Source organism: Coturnix japonica, chromosome 2 (assembly GCF_001577835.2).
Source record: "Coturnix japonica isolate 7356 chromosome 2, Coturnix japonica 2.1, whole genome shotgun sequence".
NCBI lineage: Eukaryota > Metazoa > Chordata > Aves > Galliformes > Phasianidae > Coturnix > Coturnix japonica.
This window is the reverse complement of record NC_029517.1, coordinates 42,690,424-42,713,370: the sequence shown is the minus strand read 5'-3', so window position 1 is coordinate 42,713,370 and position 22,947 is coordinate 42,690,424. Positions and strand designations below refer to the sequence as shown.

Below are 22,947 nucleotides of genomic sequence, written 5' to 3'. Positions count from 1 at the left end.
GTATGTGCTTCTGCACTGTCTGAGAATTTCTGGTTAGAGAAGTAAGATTCAGGCTCATGCTTGTGACAGTCACCCAAGCAAAGTACTTTTGAGATAAGTCTGTAGTTTTGCTCTTAAATTATTTCATTTTTACTTGCAGGTGTTGCAAAACTTAATTTCAAAATACTGCTCTGATGTAAGGTCACAATTGTAAGCAAATACAGCAGAGGGAGATGAAATTGATGTGACATTCATATGGCAAAGCTCCCTGCTCCCTTACAATACACAAATGCACAGTGGAGGACAAGTGCAGCTCGTGGATGTCCCAGAACCACAGGTACTGCACAGAGCCTTATGCAATCTGGACAAAGCTTTTCCAGCTCTTCCCTGCCATAACTGGGCCATTGTAACCATTGCGATTGCTGCAGAAGCTGTAATTGCAAAGCTGGGAAAGAGGCTGGAGCAGGTTGCCCCAAGTGCAACCAAAAGGTGCAGTGATGGCACGGTGTCTGCAATTGGTGGTGCTCATTATTTTCAGAGTGAGGAGACTACTGGGAACATGCACCACACACTCAGCTTCATTATCTTCCTCCTCTACAAGAATCCATGTAATTCACTGCCCTGCCCTTCACATGAAATATGAGCATTTTAACTATGCCTTGGCTAAGAATTGTGTCTCCAGTGTGCTCAACACATCATTCTCTCGTCTGAAGGTAAAATACAGGATATGGCCAGAAAGACACAATTGCTGCTCTTCAAAGGTGTCCTGAGAAGGTTTTTATTTGTCTTGCTTGTATCTTAAAGCCAGGTATTCTGGATGCTGTGCATTCTCTTTAACCACTTTGGATATTATCAGACCATAGAGTGACCAGATGACAACAAAAAATCCTGCTGCGTTCCCCATCCCATTCAGTGGAAATGTGATGTTTCCATACCAGCTGTGGTATTTTCTTTACTGGAGTCACAGGGATCACTGCAGCTACCAACTCTTTTGATGCTATGGATGTTGTGGAAGAAAACAGACAGCAAAGAGAGCCAGAGCAGACAAAAGTGTCTATGCCAGGTAACGGGCACCACGACAAAGCAGTAACAAATACTGTTTTGTATCATACAAGTGGATGACATAAGGTTCAAATGACATCCAGCCTGGCCTTGAATGCCTTCAGGGATGGGGCATCCACAACCTCCCTGGGCAACCTGTTCCAGTGCGTCACCAACCTCTCAGTGAAGAACTTCCTCCTAATATCTAACCTAAACCTCCCCTGTCTCAGTTTAAGACCATTCCCCCTTGTCCAAAAGAAGGAGGGCAGACATGCTGAATGTATGGCTTTGTGAACGGTGACACACTCAGGGCTTTGGGTACTATGGCTTGGGATGCAGCCTTGAGAAAGGGGGAATGCTGATGGCAGATGGGAGCCAACTGACTAGAAGGGCCACAAATATTCTAGGGAGCAAGCTGGCTAGGCATGTTAGCAGGGCTTTAAACTAGATATGATGGGGGAAGGGGGTGTACTGGGTGACAGAGAAGAGCGTGGGAACGCTGTCACCTTGGGAGGTGGTAGGGGAAAACCCCAGACTTGTCCTGGAGATATTAGGGAGGTCTCCCCCCTAAAGGCAACAATCATATATTAAAACATGTGTTTGAAAGTATCAGCCTAAATCAAATTCATTTCTTCAGCTGTTGTGGTTTCAGCTGAGATAATTTTCAGTGCTGCATTTTGGACTAAAATGAGAATTATGTTGACAACACAGCAATGTTTCTGTTGTTGCTGAGCAGTGCTGCACAGGGCCAAGGATGTTTCAGCTCTTCATGCTTGGGGAGCAAGGAACTGGAAGGGGTTGTCCAATACTACATGGGATCAAGCTCAGAAATAAAAGTAGGGGAGCTGGTCAAGGGAGCAGCTGCTCCTGAGAGAGACTGTCTGGGCGCTAGTTAACAGGTGGTGAGAGATTGTGTTGGGAATCACCTGTGTTGTGCATTGTTGTTACTGGAGGTTTTTGTTAGTTAGGTTTTTTTTATATCCTCCCCTCCCCTCCCCTTCTTTCAGCTCTTGCTTATTAAACTGTCCTATCTCAATCCAGTGAATTCTTGCACTTCCCATTTCTCTTCACCATACCACTGTAACAGGGAGCAAGTGAACAGCTATGTGGTGCTTAGCTGCTTGCCAGATCAAACTGTGAGACTGGCTTAAGAGAAAACCTGAAGATCCATCATGGTGAAGATAATGTTCAATAGACAGACAGCCCTTTCAGTCCACTTGCAAAAACAAAGCTGGGGTGTGGGTGTGCTGTGCATTGGCCTGCTTGCAAGGTGTGAACTTTCTGAGCTATAGTTTTGTCATAAAGGGAGGAAGAGAAGTATCAAAACAATGAACCCTGGGCAACCTTGTGAGTGTTCAGAATGGGCAGTGCCAGAATCATTAGTTTGGAAGGCTTCATTTCATTCTCCTGCTGAGCTTGTGATGTGAGTAAAGCCAGAAAGAAGGGAAAAAAAGCCATCAGGAGAGCACAACAAAACCTGCAGGCAGTGTGCAGCAGAGGCAGCATGGAAATTGACCTTGACAGGAGACGACATTGTGGTTCTTCAAAAAAGGTAGGCCTGGCACACTATCCCATCTGGTGGGAGATGGTGCACTTGGCAAGATAGACATGCATGCATAAATGCTGTGGTTTTTTCTTCTGTTGCTGTCATACTTCAAGTTGAATAAGAAATATTCAACTTCAAACATGCCCTTGGTCACTTTATCACTGGCTTGTAAAAGAAAGACAGACAAGCTCTAAACAAGGGCTGGTAGGCAGCAACAATGGATGCAGATAAAGCAATAACCAGTACTTTCAGCAGAAAAGTAAGAATGAAGCAAAGACTAAACATCAACAGCAAAGCAAAACATCACCGAGGGGAAGCCTAAAGCAAAGAGACAGAAATGTCAAAGCAACAAGGAGAACTCTAAAGAAGCAAATTTATGGCCATATAAAAGCTAGTTTGATTTCCACCTTACCCATTGCAGACATCATTCCCAATTGTAGCGTAGATAACTATGGCTGGATTGTCCAACAGTTGGTTTCTGGCCAAGCTGAAAGGTAAATCAGCAGCATATTAGTGGGAAATACATTCTCAGTGCCTGAATCACATGCTATATGAGTTCATATTTGGAAGTAGTTTGTCCCGATTTTGCCAGTGCTCAGATGACTATGGTTCTAGGTGTTTTTTTTACTTTTCTGTTGTTTTATATTTTAATCAAGGCTCTCACATATTAATTTTTTCCTTTTCCCTTTTGCCCCTTATGGACTTCTTTCTTTCACTGTCTTTCTTGCTGGCTTTGTGTCTTTGTGCTATCCAGAAGCCAAATCAAGTAGTTTCATTTCAGGGCAAAGACGTAAATCAAGCTGTGAAAATTTTAATTAGACTATAGATAAGACTATATGTGTGGCTGACAATTATATTTATGAATAGGACTGGGCACAAGGTCAAATCAGGATGTGGTTTGAAGTCCAGCACTAGAGAGAAATGATTCAGTAATGTGTGTTTTTTTTTTTCTGCAGGAGAGAAATGTAAATCTTTTAGGAGTGAACTGCATCAGCATAGAGAAGGCTAAACCAAACCCAACCATTCCATGGGCATCACACTCATCTGGAAAGGAATGATTCTTTCTCTAGGTATCTGGTGGCTACTCAGTCATATCCATACAGGGATAATACTCCAAGTACACCCATGTCTGTCTGCACTGCTACAAATCAGAATCAAAGTGGTCAGTGAGAACCATAGGACGGATTTAAGGAAAAGCTCAGCCTTTTCATGAAATCAATGGAAATGCCCCACTGGTTTAAGTTCAAGGCCTTGGAGTTGGTGATATCCACATTTTAAGAGTTATTCCTCTCTTAATGAATGTTGGTATTATAGAGGAAACACAGCACTTCAGAGCACAGCGGCCTGGCGAAGTTGTGCTTCTTGTGGCACTTGTGGATAATGCATTCACTGCAGGGCTCTGCTGCTTCCTTCTAAGGGTGTAGGACCCCACACACACTTCCATACCTGCAGTCAGCACTCAGAATCCCATCGAACACTCACCTTTTTATTAAACCGAGGAGATTTCGTGACGAACCACCTGATCATATGCAGCAGGAATAAGAGGAACAGTGAAAAAAAATCATTACAGGGACAAACAAAGGGAAAAGCAAAACCCAATTCACTGCACATTTCTAAGAATGAAGGAGTATTAAAAATAACATTGGAGCAGCAAGTGCCTCTGTAACCTTTTTGTGTGCCAGCATTAGGAGGTAAAGCTGTATCCAGTACCTGCTGACTCTCACCTGAGTTCACATATCAGACTGCAGAAAGTCAAGTACTTACAAGTGCTGGGTTGTTTGGATCTGGCTTTTAATCTAGATCTGTCAGCTTCTTCCCATCTGTTGAACATAGTAGTCTCTTGTAAAACAGCCAACCTGACTTGTCAACAGTTGATCTACTTTTAACTTTTCCTATAAATTGCAAGAGGAACTGTTCTCACTCTCCTAAGTGTCTCACAGCTATGTCACATTGGGAGTGATTCAGGTCCTAAACATAGGCACCAAGAGCCATTTTTGACATACCAGGGTACCCAGGATGCCTGCAGTAGGATTGGCAGTTACAACACAGGATGCCTGTGAGATTGTGCACTTCTGGAAGGCAGCTGGCAGTGGGAAAGATTCTGTAAAGACTCCCTGCTTTGCTACAGCACTAGGCACCAATGTTGGGGTGTTTCCATTGCTCCTGCCACCAATGGCAGACTTATGAAAAACAGTATTAGGCCAGCTGCAACCATCCATAAAAGCTCTGCATTTCCTTAGCATTTCACCCAAATGGTTGGGTGCAACATTTTCCTCCTCTGGGAAAAAAGCTAGCTAAACTTAAGCATCTGTAAAGGTCTGCTGCATTTCTTTTATGCTTTGAATAAGAAAAGCATTTCCCAATCAAGAGAGCTTTTATGCATAAAACTTTCTAGCAGGCCTTCAAAGGCTTTGTGTATGCATCCCAGCTGTCCACAGCATGCACATCAAACTGCATCACCTGCAGAGCAGGAGTGGCAGCAAAAAAGCAAGCCAGGAGAAGCATAGTTCTTTGTTCAGGATTGGACCGAGACTGTGACAGCAAGCAGCCAGCTCATCCCACCGCAACATTCAGGAACTTCAGAGGAGCAGGCCCTATGTATTGTACTTGCTTTCATTTTGTTGTATTTTCAATTCCTCTCCTCTTTTCTCCCTCTTCTTGTATTACACTCCACTCAGCTTCTCCCTGCTCTCTCCTTTTTCCCACATAGTGCCTTGAAGCTTGCTTTGAGGAGCAAATCCGGTCCTCCTGTGGTTTGCGGGGGGAACATTGTGGGCAGAACATCATTAAATCTCCACTGGACTGGCGTTGTGAAAAGATCTAAGAGATAAACCCCTAAGGTAGCAATAATACACTTTGCATTTGAATAGAAGTGCCTTTGTTACTATCACCAACTGCATATATCACGGAATCCTTTATGTTTTAAATAATCCAGTTCTTCAGGGCTAAAAATGAATGTCTCTGCTGTCTCTCTCTTGAGGGTTGCTAGTCCAAGCAAAATCCACTTCTCCTGTTGAGAAGTCCTTTTCAGCAGAATAAGTGCTCCACACAACCCTTAGAAAACATAGCTTGGAACAGAAAAACAGCTAGCTGTCTTTTTTTTCTGCTTAATATCCTTTCTTTCATCAAGAATTCAGCATCTCTCTGTTAAGCCACTCTGCCGCATGACTTCCTGAACTGATGCCACACTGTTAGTGCAAATAAACTAATTGGGATCTCTAGAAATCAAAGATGCATTTGCAAAAGAGGCTCATCTTGGGTAGGTGTTATCTGTGTGAGTGTAGATAGTTGAAAGCAGCTCAGCAATAGCATAGTTGTAAATCAAGTCAAAAGACTGAGAAAATGAAGGGCTTTCTTAGAGAGCTTTTTCTTATGGGTAAACTGAGTTATTAAGGAAATTTTTATGATCTAGGATGCAATTTCTGATGAAAACATTCAAGAGAAAAGAAAGAGATCAGGCAGAACAAGTATCTGAACTTCAGATGACAGAATGCCTGTCATCTCCTCCTGGACCCCTACTAATCTCCCCTTAGTCACTTTCCAAACATTTTCAGACTGGTGGCATTTTTTGGTGCTAATTAAGGTCAGTTTTACTTCCACAACCCCAAGTTTCACAAGGCGTGAAATTCTTCTAAGGTGAGCTTTTCTTGGTTTGCTTGCTCAAGCCCTTGTATGGCTGTTCCTCACATTCTCTGAAACTATTATGCTGAACAAGGCAAGTAGAGGAAGCCTCTTACAATACTGTGTTCAGTGTGATGATTAAGAGAAGACGCCAGGGGAAGATACTCTGGGATTTTTCTATCACTTTTGTAATTTTTCTCCTTTTTTTCATTCCCTTCTCAATTTTCTTCACGTTCTTTTGCCTCGTCACAGGCTCTTCTCCTTTTGTATCACATAGGAGACTGCAGTGTGAGTATGAGAGAGCAGAGTATAAAAAAGAATGGTGCATACAATGAGATCTCTCTTTTTATTTTTTTTTTTTTATTTTAAGTTTGTGAGGGAATTGGGAAGATAGAAGAAAGGAAACCACTTCTATTAACTGAAATAGAGGAAAACAAGGTGATAGGTTATCAGACACTGAGGTTAACTGGATATAAATGAGAATGGTTGGCTTCCTCTAATTTGGCCTTTTCTTATTCCCTCACATGAAAAATTATCTGAGGGACAGTGACCGTGAATGCCACCAACTACAAATGCCAGCTGAGTAGGTCAGGAGTGTCTGTAGCCAACCATGACACTGAAAACATTGCCCCAAAGACCAAAAGTCTCTGAAACATCCCACTTGCATCAAAAAATAGGAAAGCATACAGAGGCATTGCCCATGACAGAGGTGCTGGCATCCAAGGGGAACTTCTCCAATGAAAAACCTCGCCTGAATTTTGTGTCATGTTGCCTGTTGAGAAACTATTCCACCCAGTGAGACAACTGTCTGTTGGGGCTGGAGGCATTTAGCACTTAGTAAATTTCTAGGTAGCATTAGGGACAGTGGTGCCCCTCATATATGGCCATCAGGACTCGTTGTCTGTGAGGGGAAATATCCCCTAAACTAAATTATCCACTCAAGGAGAATAATTTTCCCCTCATGCCTGCAGCCAAATTTCTGAAGCATTAAAATTAATTAAATACAATGCAAACAGAATGTGATAATCACAGAATAATCAAGTATCTTTTAAGCATACTGCTGGGAACATCATTTAGCCCAGCGCACAATAGCTAACATAATAAACCTTAATTTCAAAGGGAGATTGCCATGTCCCTTCAAGAAAGCACTTTGACAAATTTAATCAAACTCCATTTTGAAACAACTCATAGTTTCTTTTCACCCCTATTCTGTTTTGAAGATGATTTTAGGTTTTTGCTCTTAAGTATTGACCTTTTTTTAAGATTCCCACTACAAACAAAGGTATAATTAATGAAAAACCATGCTCTTGTACCAGAAGTGTCCTTCAGTTTAAACCATTCTTCCCCTCTTTGTGGTGTTTATACCTTAATAAAGGATTCAAAGCCAGAACAGTAATCCCTTTTAATCTTTGCTGAGGTATTTTAACACGCTGTTCCCTTGAAGGAGTCAACAGCTCCTCCCAATTCAGTATCATCTGTAAACTTAATTAATATGCACTCAACTGCTGCATCCAGATTAAAACACTGAAAAGAACTGGCTCTAAAATAGAGCCCTGGGAAATCTCACTAGAGCCTGGTCACCAGCCTGATGTTACTTCACTATGACCCTTCATAGCCTGATCTTTCAGCAGATTGTTCACCCACTGCATTGTGAGGGTGACGGAGCACTGGAACAGGCTGCCCAGGGAGGTGGTGGAGTCTCCTTCTCTGGAGATATTCAAGACCCGCCTGGACGCCTACCTGTGTGACGTGGTGTAGGGAGCCTGCTTTGGCAGGGGGATTGGACTCGATGATCTCTAGAGGTCCCTTCCAACCCCTACAATTCTGTGATTCTGTGATTCTGTTATTATGTTTAGTCTACTCTTACGCTGGACACTTTGTCTGGAAAGATACTGTGAGAAGCATTTTCAAAAGCTTAACTGAAATCCAAAAACGTTACATCTACTGGCTTCCCTTGGTCAACTAGATGGGTAACCTTGTCATAAAAGGAGATTCAAGTCATTAAACAGGACTTTCCCATCATGAACCCATGTTGGCTGTGACCAATGATGTCATTTCTTTTCAGTAACTCCCAGAATAATAACTGCTATTATTCTAGCAGGCATTGAAGTGAAACTGACAGGCCTGTAATTATCAGGATCTCCTTTTCTTGTCCCTTTTGAAAATTGGGATGTTTATCAGCTTCCATTCAATTGAGACTTTTCCAGATTCCCAAGATTACTGAAAAATAATTGAGAGAGGTCTCACAATGACATCAGTCAGCTCTTTGAGTACCCTGGGATGAATCCTATCAGGCCCCATCCGGATGCAGCAGCAAATCTAACGTAATTTCAGGGTTGACTGCAAGTTTATCATTACCGCAGTCATAATCCCAGATCCCACTATCAGTCTTAAAGATAAAGAAGGCATTATGCACATCTGCTTTGCCTGCATCCCTATTAGCGAGGTGACCGTATTCATCAAGTAACAGAAAAATGTTATCATCTTTGGTCCTTCTTTTGCTGTTAACATATTTTTAAAAGTCCTTTTTGTTGCCCCTCACACTACTGTGAAGCCAGCCTCATCTCTAATTGAGTTTTGTCTGCATATACCTTCCCCTGCAATAGCCAACAGCATCTCTGTAGTCCTGTCATAGTATCATAGTATCATAGTCTCGTGCGGGTTGGAAGGGACCTTAGAGATCATCGAGTCCAGCCCCCGGGATTTGAGCCTCTGTGTTGCAGAGCGGCACTTCTACCACTTGCGCCACAGGGGGGATTCGAACTCCGGGCACCAGTGTTGCAAGGCGGCGTCCTTAACCACTGCGCCACTGGGGCACAGATCTTGCCTTACCAATCTGGTGGCTTTCTATGATGCAGTGATGGCTTCAGTGGACAGGGAAGTGTGATGGATGTCTACCTGGACTTCTGCAAAGCCTTTGACATGGCCCAGGAAAACCCATGAAAAATGAGGTTCAATAAGGTCAAATGCAGGGTGCTGCACTTGGGTTGGGTCGATCTGAGGTATTTATACTGGGGGAAGATTTCCTTGAGTCCTGGTGGACGACCAGCTGGATGTGAGCCAGCAGTGTGTGCTTGCAGCCTGAAAAGCCAACTGTGTTCTGGGCTGCATTAAAAAAGGGGTGGCCAGCAGGGAGAGGTAAGTGATTGCCCCCCTCCGCTCAGCCCTTGTGCGGCCCCATCTGGAGCACTGCATCCAGACCTGGGGCCCTCAGTACAGGAAGGACATGGAGCTCTTAGAGCAGGCCTAGAGAAGGGCCATTAAGATGATAAGAGGGCCGGAGCACCTCTCCCATGAGGAAAGGCTGAGGGAACTGGGACTGTTTAGACTGAAAAGGAAAAGGGTCTGTGGAGAACTCATTGTGGCCTTCAAATACTTGAAGGGAGCATATAAACAGGAAGGGGAATGGCTGTTTATGAGGGTGGATAGTGATAGGACAAAGGGGAATGATCTTCAATTGAGACAGGGGAGTTTTAGTTTATATATTAGGAGGAAGTTTTTCACACAGAGGGTGGCAAAGCACTGGAACAGGCCGTCCAAGGAGGATGTGGATGACCCATTTCTAGAGCCATTTAAGGCCAGACTGGATGTGGCTCTGGGCAGCCTGGTCTGGGGACCAGACCAGACCCCCATGGCAGGGGGGTTGCAACTAGATGATTGTGGTCGTTTTCAACCCAGGTCGTTCTATGATCCTTAGTCCTTTACAATCCTATGATTCTGTAAGTCTTAATGCCTATGTTTCATTGAAAAACAAGGCTTGAGGATTTCTTCTTCTCATTATTTATTTTTTATTTTAATTTTATGTTGAGGTTTGAAAATATAGTTCTTCTAATTCGTTCGCGACTTACAAATAATTCTTCTGTATCCTAGAAATTCATTCTGCTTTCATTGTACTCTTGAAAACACAGAAGGAACTTCTATTAACTGTAAGCTCTTGCAATGTTCTTTGAAAAACATAAAAAAATAAAAAATGTATCCTATGAAACAGTGGAGAAAATTAGGGAACTTTTTTTGTCTTTCTGTCATTAAAATAAGAAAAAAATGTAAGTACAATTCCATTAAAGCTGATTCAGAATGTCCAGGATAGAAAATTAGAGTAATGTGTCATAGACTTACTGGGAAAATTTATTATATGAAAAATTATCTCAAAGATGGAAAAACATGTCTACCTTATGCTGTGTAGCACAACGTTCATTTGTAAATTGCAAATAAACTGAAAGGAAAGGTTTATACAATTGCGTTAAGTCTGTCACATTGCCTGACCTTGCTTCCAGTGTCCATATGCTTTCTTTCTCTACCTAAGCTGTAGAAGAAGATCCCTACCAACCAACACTTCTCCCTTGAGACACTGTTTACAAGCAACTAAACCAGGAGGGCACCTTGACTTCTTTAGGTCCTTAGAAGCAAAATAACAACAAATTATGCCATATAACAGTGCTCACAGAATGATGATTTACTCAAAACATAGTTCCAGCAGGGATAAATGAAAAAAATATTGCAGCCTACGGAATTTAACTGCTACTTTAGGTAAGAACAGTCTAGGAGTTACAGTACCATGCAGTTATACTACTGTTCGTAGTATAAGAATGGCCACTTGATATACAGACAAGCAGTTTTTATTTGCATCCTTAAAGGATGCTTTGAAACTGTATATTCCTTAAACTTCTGATGGAAATAGACAACTGGGTAGAAGACACACCTCTAACACTGGAAGCTTTACTGATAGCCCACGAGTTAAAACAACAACGACAAAACTGTCAAATGAGTGTAACTCAACTGGACACAGAAAGTAAAATTATCAGAGGAAGTCCTTCATAAAAGTGAAGATAGAAGTGACCAAGGGTAAGTACTGAGTTAAATAAGTGCCAGTCTTTGTTTTTCCACAGAGCATGTAGGCAATTAGGAAGGGTTCTCTCTTTAGTTTCCAAAAGACTCTTATTAAAGTCACGTCAAGCATCAGACTAATAGGATTTCTTTTTGAAGGTGAAAAAACTTAACGTACCATTTTGGGAAATGTTCTGTAGGTCTCTGTGGTTGCAGCGATTTCTCCTTCGTAAACGTAGATACAGAGAGTCTGTCCAGCCTCTGAAATAAATTAGGAGCATGTAAGCTGCTAGACTCATATGATATAGATGAAAACCCATCCAATGTTATAAAAAGACGTATGTTCTTGACCCTGAACCACTCTGTTCACCAGCTGAAAATACAGGTTCATTCTACCATTTCCCTTTTTTGTGGTCATAAAATTCCATCATTTTGAAGAACGTGGCCTAAAATGGAAGACCCAATATTCTCTGAGAAACTGTAAATAGACGTTAAGTTTGGAATGTTCATTCTGGATGGTTTTTATACTGATCTTTCAGACAAGGTCTTTGAGAACCTGTTTGTTATATGCAATTTATCAAAACAATCCTGTTGATTGCTCACTAATTAGCTTTTCAATTGCCTGCTGTGGAACAGTGAAAAAAAATAAATATAAAAGGAAAAAATATTGGCAGGGCATTAATTTCCCAGTGACATAAATCTTAGGTGGATTGATCTGAAAACCACTTCTGCCTTGATTTTGATCAGTTTTCTCCTGCACGGTTGAGAAAAAAGAAAATGCAATGAAAAGGATAACAACCCAAAGAGAAGCTGATGAGAATGCCATGCTCTGAGTCACAGGTACAGCTTGTTACTGGGGCTGCTGATCTTGTATTTGAACTTAGGTACTGAAGTTTTCAGATAACTGCAATACCATGGCTCAAGAACAGTCAATTTAGGTGAATTCAGAGGAACATAAAACAACAGTATGTGTTGAAATCAGCAATAAAAGTAACTACCTACATAGAAACACTTGATCACATCAGCCATTAACCATACAGTTAGCTGCACAAGGAATGCAGGAGTTCTCTGCCTTTCATCATAGCTGAAGGGGGGTGAGGGAAAGCAAACAAAACTTCTTGACTACAGAATTCACTCCTCTGCTAATCAGTGATGTTCACGCTCACTGATTAGGGGGTGGGAAGGCTGGGGATAGGCCACATTGGTTTGCAATTCTATTTCTGCAGGCCTAGAGAGAATGGAAGCCTTTCCCAAAGCACGTTGCCTGCTGGTCTCCTGCAGACTCAGTCGTTGCGTTCATAGATCTTGAGCTGCTTCTCTTAAAAGTGCATTGAAATCCTGAGCAGCTCTTTTTATTTCTTTCCAGATGTGGAAGAGATTTAAAAAACAGACTGAAAACTCAACACTGATCCAAGGCCTATTGCTGGCAGTGCCAGGGTCGGTGCTAAGCTCCGAATGTTGCCAGATTTGAGGATGGCCTTGATTTTAGAAACCCATCTGTCCAGCATTTTTTGTCTTTTCTTCCAAGCACTCCTTTTTTGTTGCTTCCAAGGCTCACTGTGCCTTCTCTTCCCTGTCTGTTAGCTTACCCAATAGTGGAGTTTAGGAACCCAGTGATCTCTGAGAACTGGGGCCAGTCAAGCTCATCAGTGAAAGCCATTGGGAGATTAGCAAACGATTTCTGAAAAAGAAATTTTAAAATCAATCTGATTTCACATTTACAGCCAAAAATCAGCAATTACAGTGATGGCTATAGTGGTAATTATTTAAAAAGCTGACTCTTGTATAATGGATATAGCAAGAGGCAGAGAAGGGCGAAGCAGAACCAGGGGCATACAGAGATGTCTGAGTTGCATCTAACAACACTCTGATTCTGGAGGATTCCAAAGCTCTCCCTGAGTTGTATCACATGTTGCAGATGGACATAACCAAGAAAACAGTTGTTTGCTGCCTTTCCAAAGGTGAGTACACCTGCACAAAGGAAGAGATGGTGGTGTTGTGTTCACAGTCTCTCTGGCAGATGGATGAGAAGGCAAGGATGATGCTGACTCACTCCAAGCTCCCTTACAAACTCCAGCAGCACAAGCTTTGAGTATCCAGCCCCTAAAAACCTCCACCCTGCAAAAGTCTTGTACTTTTGCTGGTCTTTGTCCCTCATTTATTTATTATTTAGATGACTGTCTCTGCAAATGCCTCTGTGTGGATGCACATTCAAAAGCAGTACCCTGTTTGTCTACCTTTTGATTTGTGACAATGCAAAAAGTGGCGAAAGGTGAGAAAAACGGCCTCCAGAAACTACGCTATTGCAGAAGGACGAGAGTATGTAGTAAATTTGCAGCTTGTGTTCTAGACTGGGCTGGGCTCACAAAGACAAATGTATAAATCCAGTGTGCTCAAACTGAAAAAACTGTTGATGAAAATGGCAATAACCAAAAGAAGGTCAAAACATAAAATGAGAGAACTTACAGGCTGGTTTAATCTATGTAATTTATTAGCTTCATTTTCTTTTAAATCAGTTGTAGGGTTTTCATGGCTATCAACAGTAAGCAGGCAGAAATTCCTTCTCCAGCAGGGTCAGAATTAACTGAAAGCTATTCTCAGTGTCTCAAAAAGTCTTTATTCCCACAAAATTATCATTTAGCTGAATAGGAGTTTACTTGAGTATATGATTATGGGCTTTATATGTAAGAGGCTGGGGGAAATGGAGGAAAAGGGGAGGAGAAGCAAGAAAGGGGGGGTAAAGGGGATGAAATCCTGAAGCTGAGCTCAGCGCAGCTTGATGCATGGTAGATGTCAGCTTAAAGCATTTAACAGCATATTCGACCTACTTATGGTGGCTCTGCATTAGTTACCAAGGTGAAAATGGGTCTGGCTTAACAGCTTTCAGTGGCTTCTCTCTCGTACATATATGTGTTCTTTCCTGTAGCTGCACAGATGCATCTCTACGCGTATGTGTGTGTATTTTAAAGACTTAAATATTTTTCTGAACCTCTCTCCCTAAAATGTGATAGCTTTATGTACAAGCAGACAAACAAGGGGCTAAGCACAGCTTGGTCGTTTGTATCATTTACCTCCTGTAGATTGGCCATGAAGACAACAGAAATATTGAAAGAAGACGAAAAGGACAAGCTATAGATATGGTCTTGTACCAGACACATCATACACCTGCATTTAGAGCCAAAATGGTTGATGTATTTTTCTGTGACCACGTCTACCATTTTTTCATACTATCACTCCAGAATAATGTTTTCATTGGACAAAGCCCACAGTAATTTTTAACTGTTTTTCCCCTGCAATCTTAGCTTAAACATGAATTAGCCAGATTCTAATTAAGTTGCAAATTGCTCTGGAAAGGAATATTTGAGTCCAGAATTATAGCTGCATTTGAAAACTGTAGATAGGTTTGGCATTGACACTGCTCCAGCAAAGTATTTAAAGCCAGACTTCTGAAGATATTTCAGGACTGAAAGGTGGAGATGAGTGGTTAATTTCAGATGAATGCTAAACCTTGAACTTGCAGAGTTGTAATTTGGAAAGCACAGCCTAACAGACTGCCTTTCACTTAGCCTCAGATGCAAATGTGGCCCACAGTAGAGTTGGATTTATACTGACTTTTAGCTTCAAATTCCTCTCAGCACAGCCCGGTTTAAATACCATTCTCCAGCCTATTCTGGCTGAGAAAGCATGCTTCAGCCTATGTGCCAGATTTTAGCTGAGAATAATTAGAAAGTTATTCCATCCTAGCTTCAAATGCTGTATTTTAGCCTCAAATGCCTTAGATGGGTCTCAATTCAAAGGAACCTTTCCACCTCTTAGATGTGTCCTAGATTGAAATCCACCTCCCCAGTCCCTTCTCTTCCTCTTGAACTGCAAAGCCATGGCTGATGCTAAAGATACACACCAAGCTGTGATGGACAAAGTCAGATTAAATGGAAGAGTGCTCAGTGTTGCTAAGGCAAGACATTTTCAAAATCAGACCACAAAAGGGCACAGGAAACCTGATGATAGTATGGCCATTTAGAAATGGCAGATGCAGAAATTGTGAAAGCACTGAAGTATCCCTTGATTTGAAGGAGAATCAGTTTTTTTTGTTTTTTTTTTAATACTGATTTTAACAGTGTTAAGTTCCTCTTGACAGCACTACATACCTGAGACAATGTTCTTATTCTGATTATGAAAATAAGCTTAGAGCTCCCGAGGAGGGAACATCCTATCTTTTCATAAATCATGTACAGCATGCAAAGTTGCAAGGGCTATAAATGTGAAATTAGAAATATTATTACCTTATTTCCCCCAAAATACAGCATCTGAGTAATTATAATGCTAGCTGGGAGAATCTTGGCTGCAACTCACCAGATTTACAGAGAAGCTAGAACATGTTTTGAATAAGATTTTCACAGATCAAATTGCTGTTATTTCTACTGGGGCTGAAAAAAGAAGGGAGAGGAATAAATGTTCCTGAACTCAGATGTAAAGAAATGTTGTTTTTTATGTTTTATTTTCATAGGAAATATGAGCATCAACTTGTTATTTAAATGAGATATGCAGAGATACTGCGTTTGTGGGCAAATAGATATTCACTGGATTACAGATAGATAGATGAGGGATTTATTTTCGTTTTTATTTAGCATGAAATAGAGATTCAAGAGCTTTTAAATTCATCTTCCTAGAGAGGATAACTCCAGCTCCTTTATAAATATAGCGCTTTTATCTCCAGATAAAATGTTTTCTGAAATGAGATTTAAAAGTAAGCTCCTATCCCAGACACATAACAGAAAAATGCTGCATTTAGTAGCTATTTGGAAGTCAATTACAAACAGATGGACAGAGCAGCAGGAGTGCAATATCCATGGCTAGACACACCAGTGTTTTTAACATTAAAATTCCATGAAAAAACACCCACCTCAGACAAAAACAACAGTATTTCTTCTGCTTTGTTAAACCTCATCAAAAGCATGTCTACTGCATTGCACTTAATTTTTAGTGTCAGAATTTTAATGTCAGAGGAATGAACATTCAGCTCAGTCCTTGCTGAAGAAAGGAGAAAACGGCTGGCAGTCCTAAGACCAGTTGACAAGAAGGAAGCCAAAATAATAATCTCCTTCGTACAGTTGAATAATTCCCTTCCTGTAATTCTTCCGCTTGGGGTGTTTGGGGATTTAATGGAGCAATAGCAGGTTGAGAACAGAGCCATGTGCTCAGCTGCCTCTGCAAGAAACATGCAGATAGGTATCCTCAGGGGGTGTTTCCAAGATTCTTTTCTCTCTTTTGCTACACTTCAGCCATATTTTGGGACCTGGCAGAACCAAACTGGTGTAAAACTCAGACTGAGGTAACTACAAGTTTCCTTGTGTAGTTGCTTTGTTGTTGATTTTCAAATCTGGAGAAATAATGTGCTTATCTGAGCTGAAGCTTTCAATGGACACCTTCCGCAATGAATTTTGTGGGAGGAACATACACTAAAAGTGACAGTGACTTCTCAATTAGATGGAGAAATACAAAGCCCAATATATAATATCTTCTCATACAGCAGCTTCCCAGCAGCAGTCTTTGAGAAGATGGAGCAAGGATCTAAATTCCAAGGCTGTTTAGCCCCAACCAGGTGCTCACCTGGTCACCCAGTTACCCAAATGACAATCTGAGCCCACTTCAGTGTAGAAATTTCTCTTGAATATTCTCATTCTTTCCTCACTCAACTTTGCTGCTCTTTTGCATAGTAGCACAATCAGACGAAGAACCAGCTCTGCAGAGCCTCTTAACTGAATTCTCAGCATCTCTCCTCTAAAATTATTTCCCCACATAATTAGCTTGAAAGTAGGAATTAACAGCTGCTGCTGATGTGGTGCTGATTAACAAGAGGGCCCACAGAGCTGTTAAAGTGTAAATTTTACTTTACCATTGCATATGTAAGTGCCTGTGTGTGTGAACATATGTAAGAGTAAATATGAAATATATCAAATATGTAAAACATATAAAATAGATACGTAAATACAGAAAATTGGTAAGGCAATAAAACACTGAATTTAATCAATCTGATTTAAGAGGCACCCAACGTTTTCCTTGGAAAGTAGTAAAATTCTTGAGGGGAAAAGCCCTACTTGGAATTCCATATAGATGGCCAAATCACCATTGAAATGGAAATGAAAGCTTTGAACTCCCTCTACTATTGACTACAAAAGAATCTATTTCATCAAGTAATTTTCCAACATGTCCTATCAAAGAAATTTTGTCAGAATCAGAGTGAAATGTCTTAAGCTTGGCAGCACTGGAGAGCAGCAGGTAGACTAAGTTAATGCACTATCCTCTCCTTACAGAGCCCAGACATCAGACTCTTCTTGCAGTGGTCTCAAATTAAGCGTAGTTCAGTGTGATTAGGATTTAGACCCTCTGCACCCTCCCTAGTCACAGAACCAGCCCTCAGTGTGCTCATAAATTCTCCTCAAGGAAGAGAGCAAAAATAAAGGATGGATGCCTGCTGGCCATGAAAGGCATACTGTGATCAGCCCCAGAGAGCACTGCTATCTTTTGGTTTTTACAGGAATGGAAAGCATGGCCTACTGCTTTAACCCTTCCATTTTTGCATTTGAAAGAGGGAGAGAGAGAAAGAGAGAGGAGGATAGGAGGATGAAAGGAAGAGATGGTTATTTCTCAGTCAGATATCTCTCTGCAAAAAACTACTCTGGGAGTTTTTGGGTAGATGCAACTGTAAATGTTTTTATCCTTCTCTCTTTGAAGAAACACAACTTTTAAAAGCTCAAAACGACTGTTTCCTTTTCCAGTTTGTTAATTAGACCTACACAGGAAGGATGTTTACCAACAGGATGTAACACTGTTTCTCAAGAAACATATTGCACTTTCTTGACCCCAAAGTAGGATAAGAAGTTGCTGCTATTGACATTCTTCATGCAGACAGAGTAAGATGCGGAGGGCAAGAAAGAGGGATAGGCAGCAAGAAAGAGGGATAAGCAGCAGCAAATTCAGAATTAGCTCAGAATGTTTTTTACTAGTAATTTTGTTCACAGGTGACACTTGCCTTAGATAGGGTTAGCTGCTAATTAAATAACATCTCAGCACTGGTAGTGTTTAAACACTTGTTAGTTTATAGCACTAAACTCTGTATCTCTGCATTAATATTTATCTGTTGTACATTTGTTCAGTATAAATGTTTGAATACAGTTGTATTTAGCTTCTCCAGTTCCAGCAATAACTTAATTCCTTTTATTTCCTACACCGTGAGTGAATGGAATGATTATGAAAGGCCAGAGAGAATATGCCTTTGTCCTTATTCCCCCAGTGCAGGGCTTATGCTCTGACTGCTTAGAATAATGGAATCGTTTATGTTGGAAAAGACCCATAAGATCACCAAGTCCAACCATCTCTACCAATTCCACCACTAAGCCATGAGCACCACATCCACATGCCTCATAAACACCTCCAGGGATGGGGACTTCAACACCTCCCTGGGCAGCCCATTTCAGGGCCTGACCACTCTCTGTATGAATAAATTATTCCTGATCTTCAGTCTAAATCTCCCTTGGTGCAACTTGAGGCAACTCAGAGAGACTCTCTCTATAGGAGAAGAACCATTTCTCCCTTTCCAACCAGTTCTTACTCTTCCGAGCACACCAGCCAGCTAGATTTGAGCTCTGAGAACATAGATTCATTGGAATCTACCTAGAGAGGACCATGCAAGTTGCTCAATAGCCATTAGACAATAACAAGGGGCAACCAGAAGATCATCTGCACTCTGGCACTAGGCCTTGGTACTTCTGCCTCAGCACGCCATCCAGCTTGCAGAGAAACACTTTCTAAACCCTCATATCAGTAACAATAAAATGCTGACATAGTCTAAAACTGTTCTTGCCTGCACAGCTCTGCCACCAGTACTACTGCCAGAATCATCATCACCATCAGTGTTATTACCATCTTTATTAGACAAGATAATCTCAATTACCATTAGTGCTAATTTATTATGCTCATCATCAGCTTTGTCATCAGTGTCATTCATCTAATAATTGCTCATAAACCTTTAACAAAGAAAAACAACAGCTAATTGGCAGCATTTAAATCAGCTCAGCTCTGGGAGCAAAAGAAGGAAAATGCATGGAACTCTCAGACCTACAAACATATAAAGGCACCATAAATGCAGAAGTTTGGGGACTTCTACAAACAACAAGATTGTTCTCCAGAAATCATCCATGTTGCACAGAGGTCAGTGGAGGAGCAGTGGGAGTTCTGCAGGGATGGAGGAGATCTGCTCACCATGTGCAAAGGACATGACACAGGCCGAGGAGCTGCACCAGCTTGTGGGAGCACAGAGCAACGAAGGACAGGAGCATGCCTGCACATTTATCCCCTGCTTCTAATTACTGTTTGCTTAGATGATCTTTTCTCCTGTGAATTTTGTTGTTGTTCAAGAATGGCAAATGCTGGGATACAGCCTAAAGACAGACATCAGTGTGCTAGCGATGCCCTACACTCATTATAGAAACTGTTACCTTTAGGACAAGTCCACTGCAAACCCCTGGTGATTCCTGCATGCCTGCAGATATATCTGTGCACTGGAGTCCCCCATCCTATTACACGTATGCCACAGATGAGGGAAAACAATCCAGGACACATATTTCAACAGCAGGGAGAAAGCAAGAAGTGATTTTGGCAGGTCAGGTGCATTTTCTCACCGCGGACATCTGTGTGACGGTCATCCACTCGGGTGGGATGTGGAAGTGGGCGCCAGCCGAGTCTCCCAACAGCACCACCCCCTGGGAGTCCGCACCTAATTAACACACTTAGTTAATGGCATGAAATGCTCCCAACAGGTAAAGCCCTCCTAAAAGAGTAACAAGGCAGAGCATGGAGAACAAGGCTTGAAGGGTAATATCTGCATGACTGCAAAAAAGAAAAAAGAATGTGCTCCATTCTGCCTTGCTCATGAAGATAGGGAAGCCCTATATGAATATATGAAGCCCTATATGAAATGAACACAAAATAGACATTGCTCCTTGTACTGGCTTTAAAGCCTTACCTTTGCAGAACTTCTCCTCGTAGGGAATTCCATCTTTTGGATCCACGCCCTGTTGAAGGAGGGAAAGGGCAGATGAACATCTCTATTCAGTGCTTGAAAAATGGTAATGCAGAATGGAAGCTTAGAATTTAGGTCTTGAATGTTTTGCCTGTCGGAAGTACTGCATCATAATAACGACACTTCCCACTAAATTATTCTAATAAGTTTACATACATTTAAATTAATTATAATAGCTATAATTTAAATAATTATAAGCATTGATAAACAAACTCTCATAACTGCTTCCTCTGTGTTCCCTTATTTTTTAATAAATGCAATTTTATTTGAATATCAGAGGAAGTAGATAAACGGAGTCATCCAAATCGGTCAATAAACCAGAACAATAAAACCCCAACATTTATGAACTATCTCAAAAGGAGGGGAGAAAAAAGAGAAAAAGCAATCAGGAGGGAATTTTAAGATGTAAAACTTCATTTACTTACCCATATACCATTGCAGTTAGAGTCGCTTTTCACATCCCAGTTATCAGGACTAAAACAGAATTAGAAAGGGGTATACAGTGTTACAGAAAATAAGGGAAAGAAGGGGAGGAAATCAGATCCTTTGTGCCATTTTCCATGAAGAATGCAAAATAATTAGAATTTTCTTTCTGCACAGAAGGGCACCTTACTCAAAGGCAATGGGAAATGCTGTGCCCTCTCACAGATTGCCTAAAAACAAATATGGAGCTTGTTCTTTACAAAGCCACAATTGTTATAAGCAACTAAATTATCTGAAATAATTAAAAGCTTTACCGTCTGCCAGGGTACACGGTGGTGTTTTTGTCATCACAGTCTCTGCCGCGCCAGTGATAGCCCCTCAGCGTCTAAAAGCCAGGAGGAACACACAAATAGGATACTCGTCGTTACTCTGGCGCTTTTAATTTAAAATATCTAAAATGAGAATCTAACTCAAAGTGTAGGAATAAAGCCCAGTAAATGGGTTGCGTTTCAGGGCGCCTACGCTGAGCTTTAGTAAGTGACACCTTGCACACTTTGGTGGAGAAATAAGCTGGGAATTTATTTATTTTTTTTAACATGTTGTTACTTTACCTTTTCTAAATTCAGTAAACAGACCACTCAGCAGCAGAGCAATTTGCTTCTGCTGGGAGCACAGCTTCATATGTGCATCTCCCCAGCTGGCATAAATGAATGACTGTGATTTCATCCAGAAGCAAAGAAGTATTTTATGACAAAAAAATAAACTTTCTTCACTTCCCTCCTATGCCATTTTCACATGAATTAATATGGCTTTGCAGAGAGCATGAAAAACCCACTGGTGTTCCCAGTATTGAGGGATTATCGTACCAAAGGAAAGGTTTTGCTTACTGGGAAAGTGCTAAATTTATCTCCATCAAAATCTTCAAAAGGCAGTTTACTTCTTAGGACACTATGAAAAACAAAAACAACAAATGCAGTGTTAACATATGGAAAGAGACCTATTCAGAAAGAGAAAAAGTGTTCAGAATAGATAACAGCTGGCATGTTGTTTGCAGATCTGCGCTCAGTTTTGGTTCTCTGCTTGTATTTCAGCAAAGTGACTCTGCCCATGGGAGCAAATTCTGATCTCCTTCAATATCTTCTGACTGAGGGACTAGTGTGGGGCTGCAATAGCAAACCCTCAGCCACTAGCACAAACTGGGGCACCACATCAGTGGTAGAAGTGGTACCACTTTGAAAATGAATACTTTGAAAGTGAATGCCACACTCAGCGTGGCACGTCTGGTAAATCTGCCAGATAGGAAACAGTGGCAGAAATGTTCTACCTGCAGAAGAGCTGCAGAATGGAGTCTTAGCTGGTGGAAACCTTCCTCTCTTAAAAACAAATGGTATATACCCATTGTCATGTGCATCCCAGAAGACTTTACACCATGTCTTTTCCATTATGTTTAGCCTAGAGACTTGTAGTTTCCATACCAAGTTGTAGATACATAAACATATGCTTATTTTATTGGGCAAAAACAAGCTTTTGGAGAAATAACCCATCAAATATCCTTGGCTTTTCTTCAAAGCTCTGACTCAAAGTCAGCAATGACATTAAGCTGTTCTTCCTGCCCACCATCCACACAACTTTCTTAAATACCCGGAGAGTCCCCTACACTTGCAAGCGCTGCTTAATTCCTATTCTTCACATATCCTCAGTTTGCCTTAAGCCTGGCAGAATATGGGTTATGGCACTGAGCAACACAATGGAGATGTCTCTGGGACTCCAGAAATCTCAGGAGAAAAGCAGCACCTCCTGAGGTGTCATACCACTGTGTAACAGAGAGCTCTGTTCTGTGACAGAGAAGAGCATATTTGTCCTCTTGGACCTGCTGAATGTATACAAATATTTTAAGTACTGCAAAAGCACAGGCATCCCTCCAAGCAACCTTACCCACCTGAACTCTATGCAGCTTCCATAAGCACTGCCTGGGCAGTGGTTTTAGAAAGGAAAGAAACAGCAGTGAAGCACAGGGAGATTTGTTAAAGGTGAGGATTATTTTTCTCCTTTGAAAGAAACAGATGTACCACACTCTGTTTCTGGTGAAGGACTGAAAACTTTATACATACTATTTAATCCTCTCACACAGGTCAGCCAGAAGAGGAAATGCACATAGGCTTGGGACCCCCACGGTTCTTTTCTGGAGGGGAAGAAAATAAGAAAAAATTGAATACATTTGTTATCTCAGTATCTCAGGCAGTGTGGCCTGAGATACTGTGTGAGTCAAGTCCAGAGCTAAACCATGTATTTTCTGCCCGATAGCATCTGAAAACACCAACAACTCCACTAAGGATGCCACATGCCAGAGGATTTGAGGATTTAGACCCGACACAGCAGTCAAGTTGGGGATTATGACTGAGCATTTTCTAAACCAAGTACATTTACTTTC

General features: G+C 41.3%; 1 protein-coding gene across 5 annotated transcripts in view; it reads right to left on the bottom strand.

Moving 5' to 3' along the window:
* Positions 1-22,947, bottom strand: part of AOAH (acyloxyacyl hydrolase) — a 61,294-nt gene that overhangs the window by 12,325 nt on the left and 26,022 nt on the right. For all 5 annotated transcript variants that reach the window (XM_015854235.2, XM_015854234.2, XM_015854232.2 and 2 more), the window contains 10 exons: positions 22,628-22,698; positions 21,404-21,464; positions 20,831-20,901; positions 20,519-20,567; positions 20,037-20,085; positions 19,693-19,787; positions 12,601-12,692; positions 11,190-11,272; positions 4,049-4,085; positions 2,979-3,053 (listed from right to left, as the gene is read on the bottom strand). In XM_015854235.2, the coding sequence (XP_015709721.1) occupies positions 2,979-3,053; positions 4,049-4,085; positions 11,190-11,272; positions 12,601-12,692; positions 19,693-19,787; positions 20,037-20,085; positions 20,519-20,567; positions 20,831-20,901; positions 21,404-21,464; positions 22,628-22,698 (683 nt within the window). The remainder of the gene's footprint in view (positions 1-2,978; positions 3,054-4,048; positions 4,086-11,189; positions 11,273-12,600; positions 12,693-19,692; positions 19,788-20,036; positions 20,086-20,518; positions 20,568-20,830; positions 20,902-21,403; positions 21,465-22,627; positions 22,699-22,947) is intronic.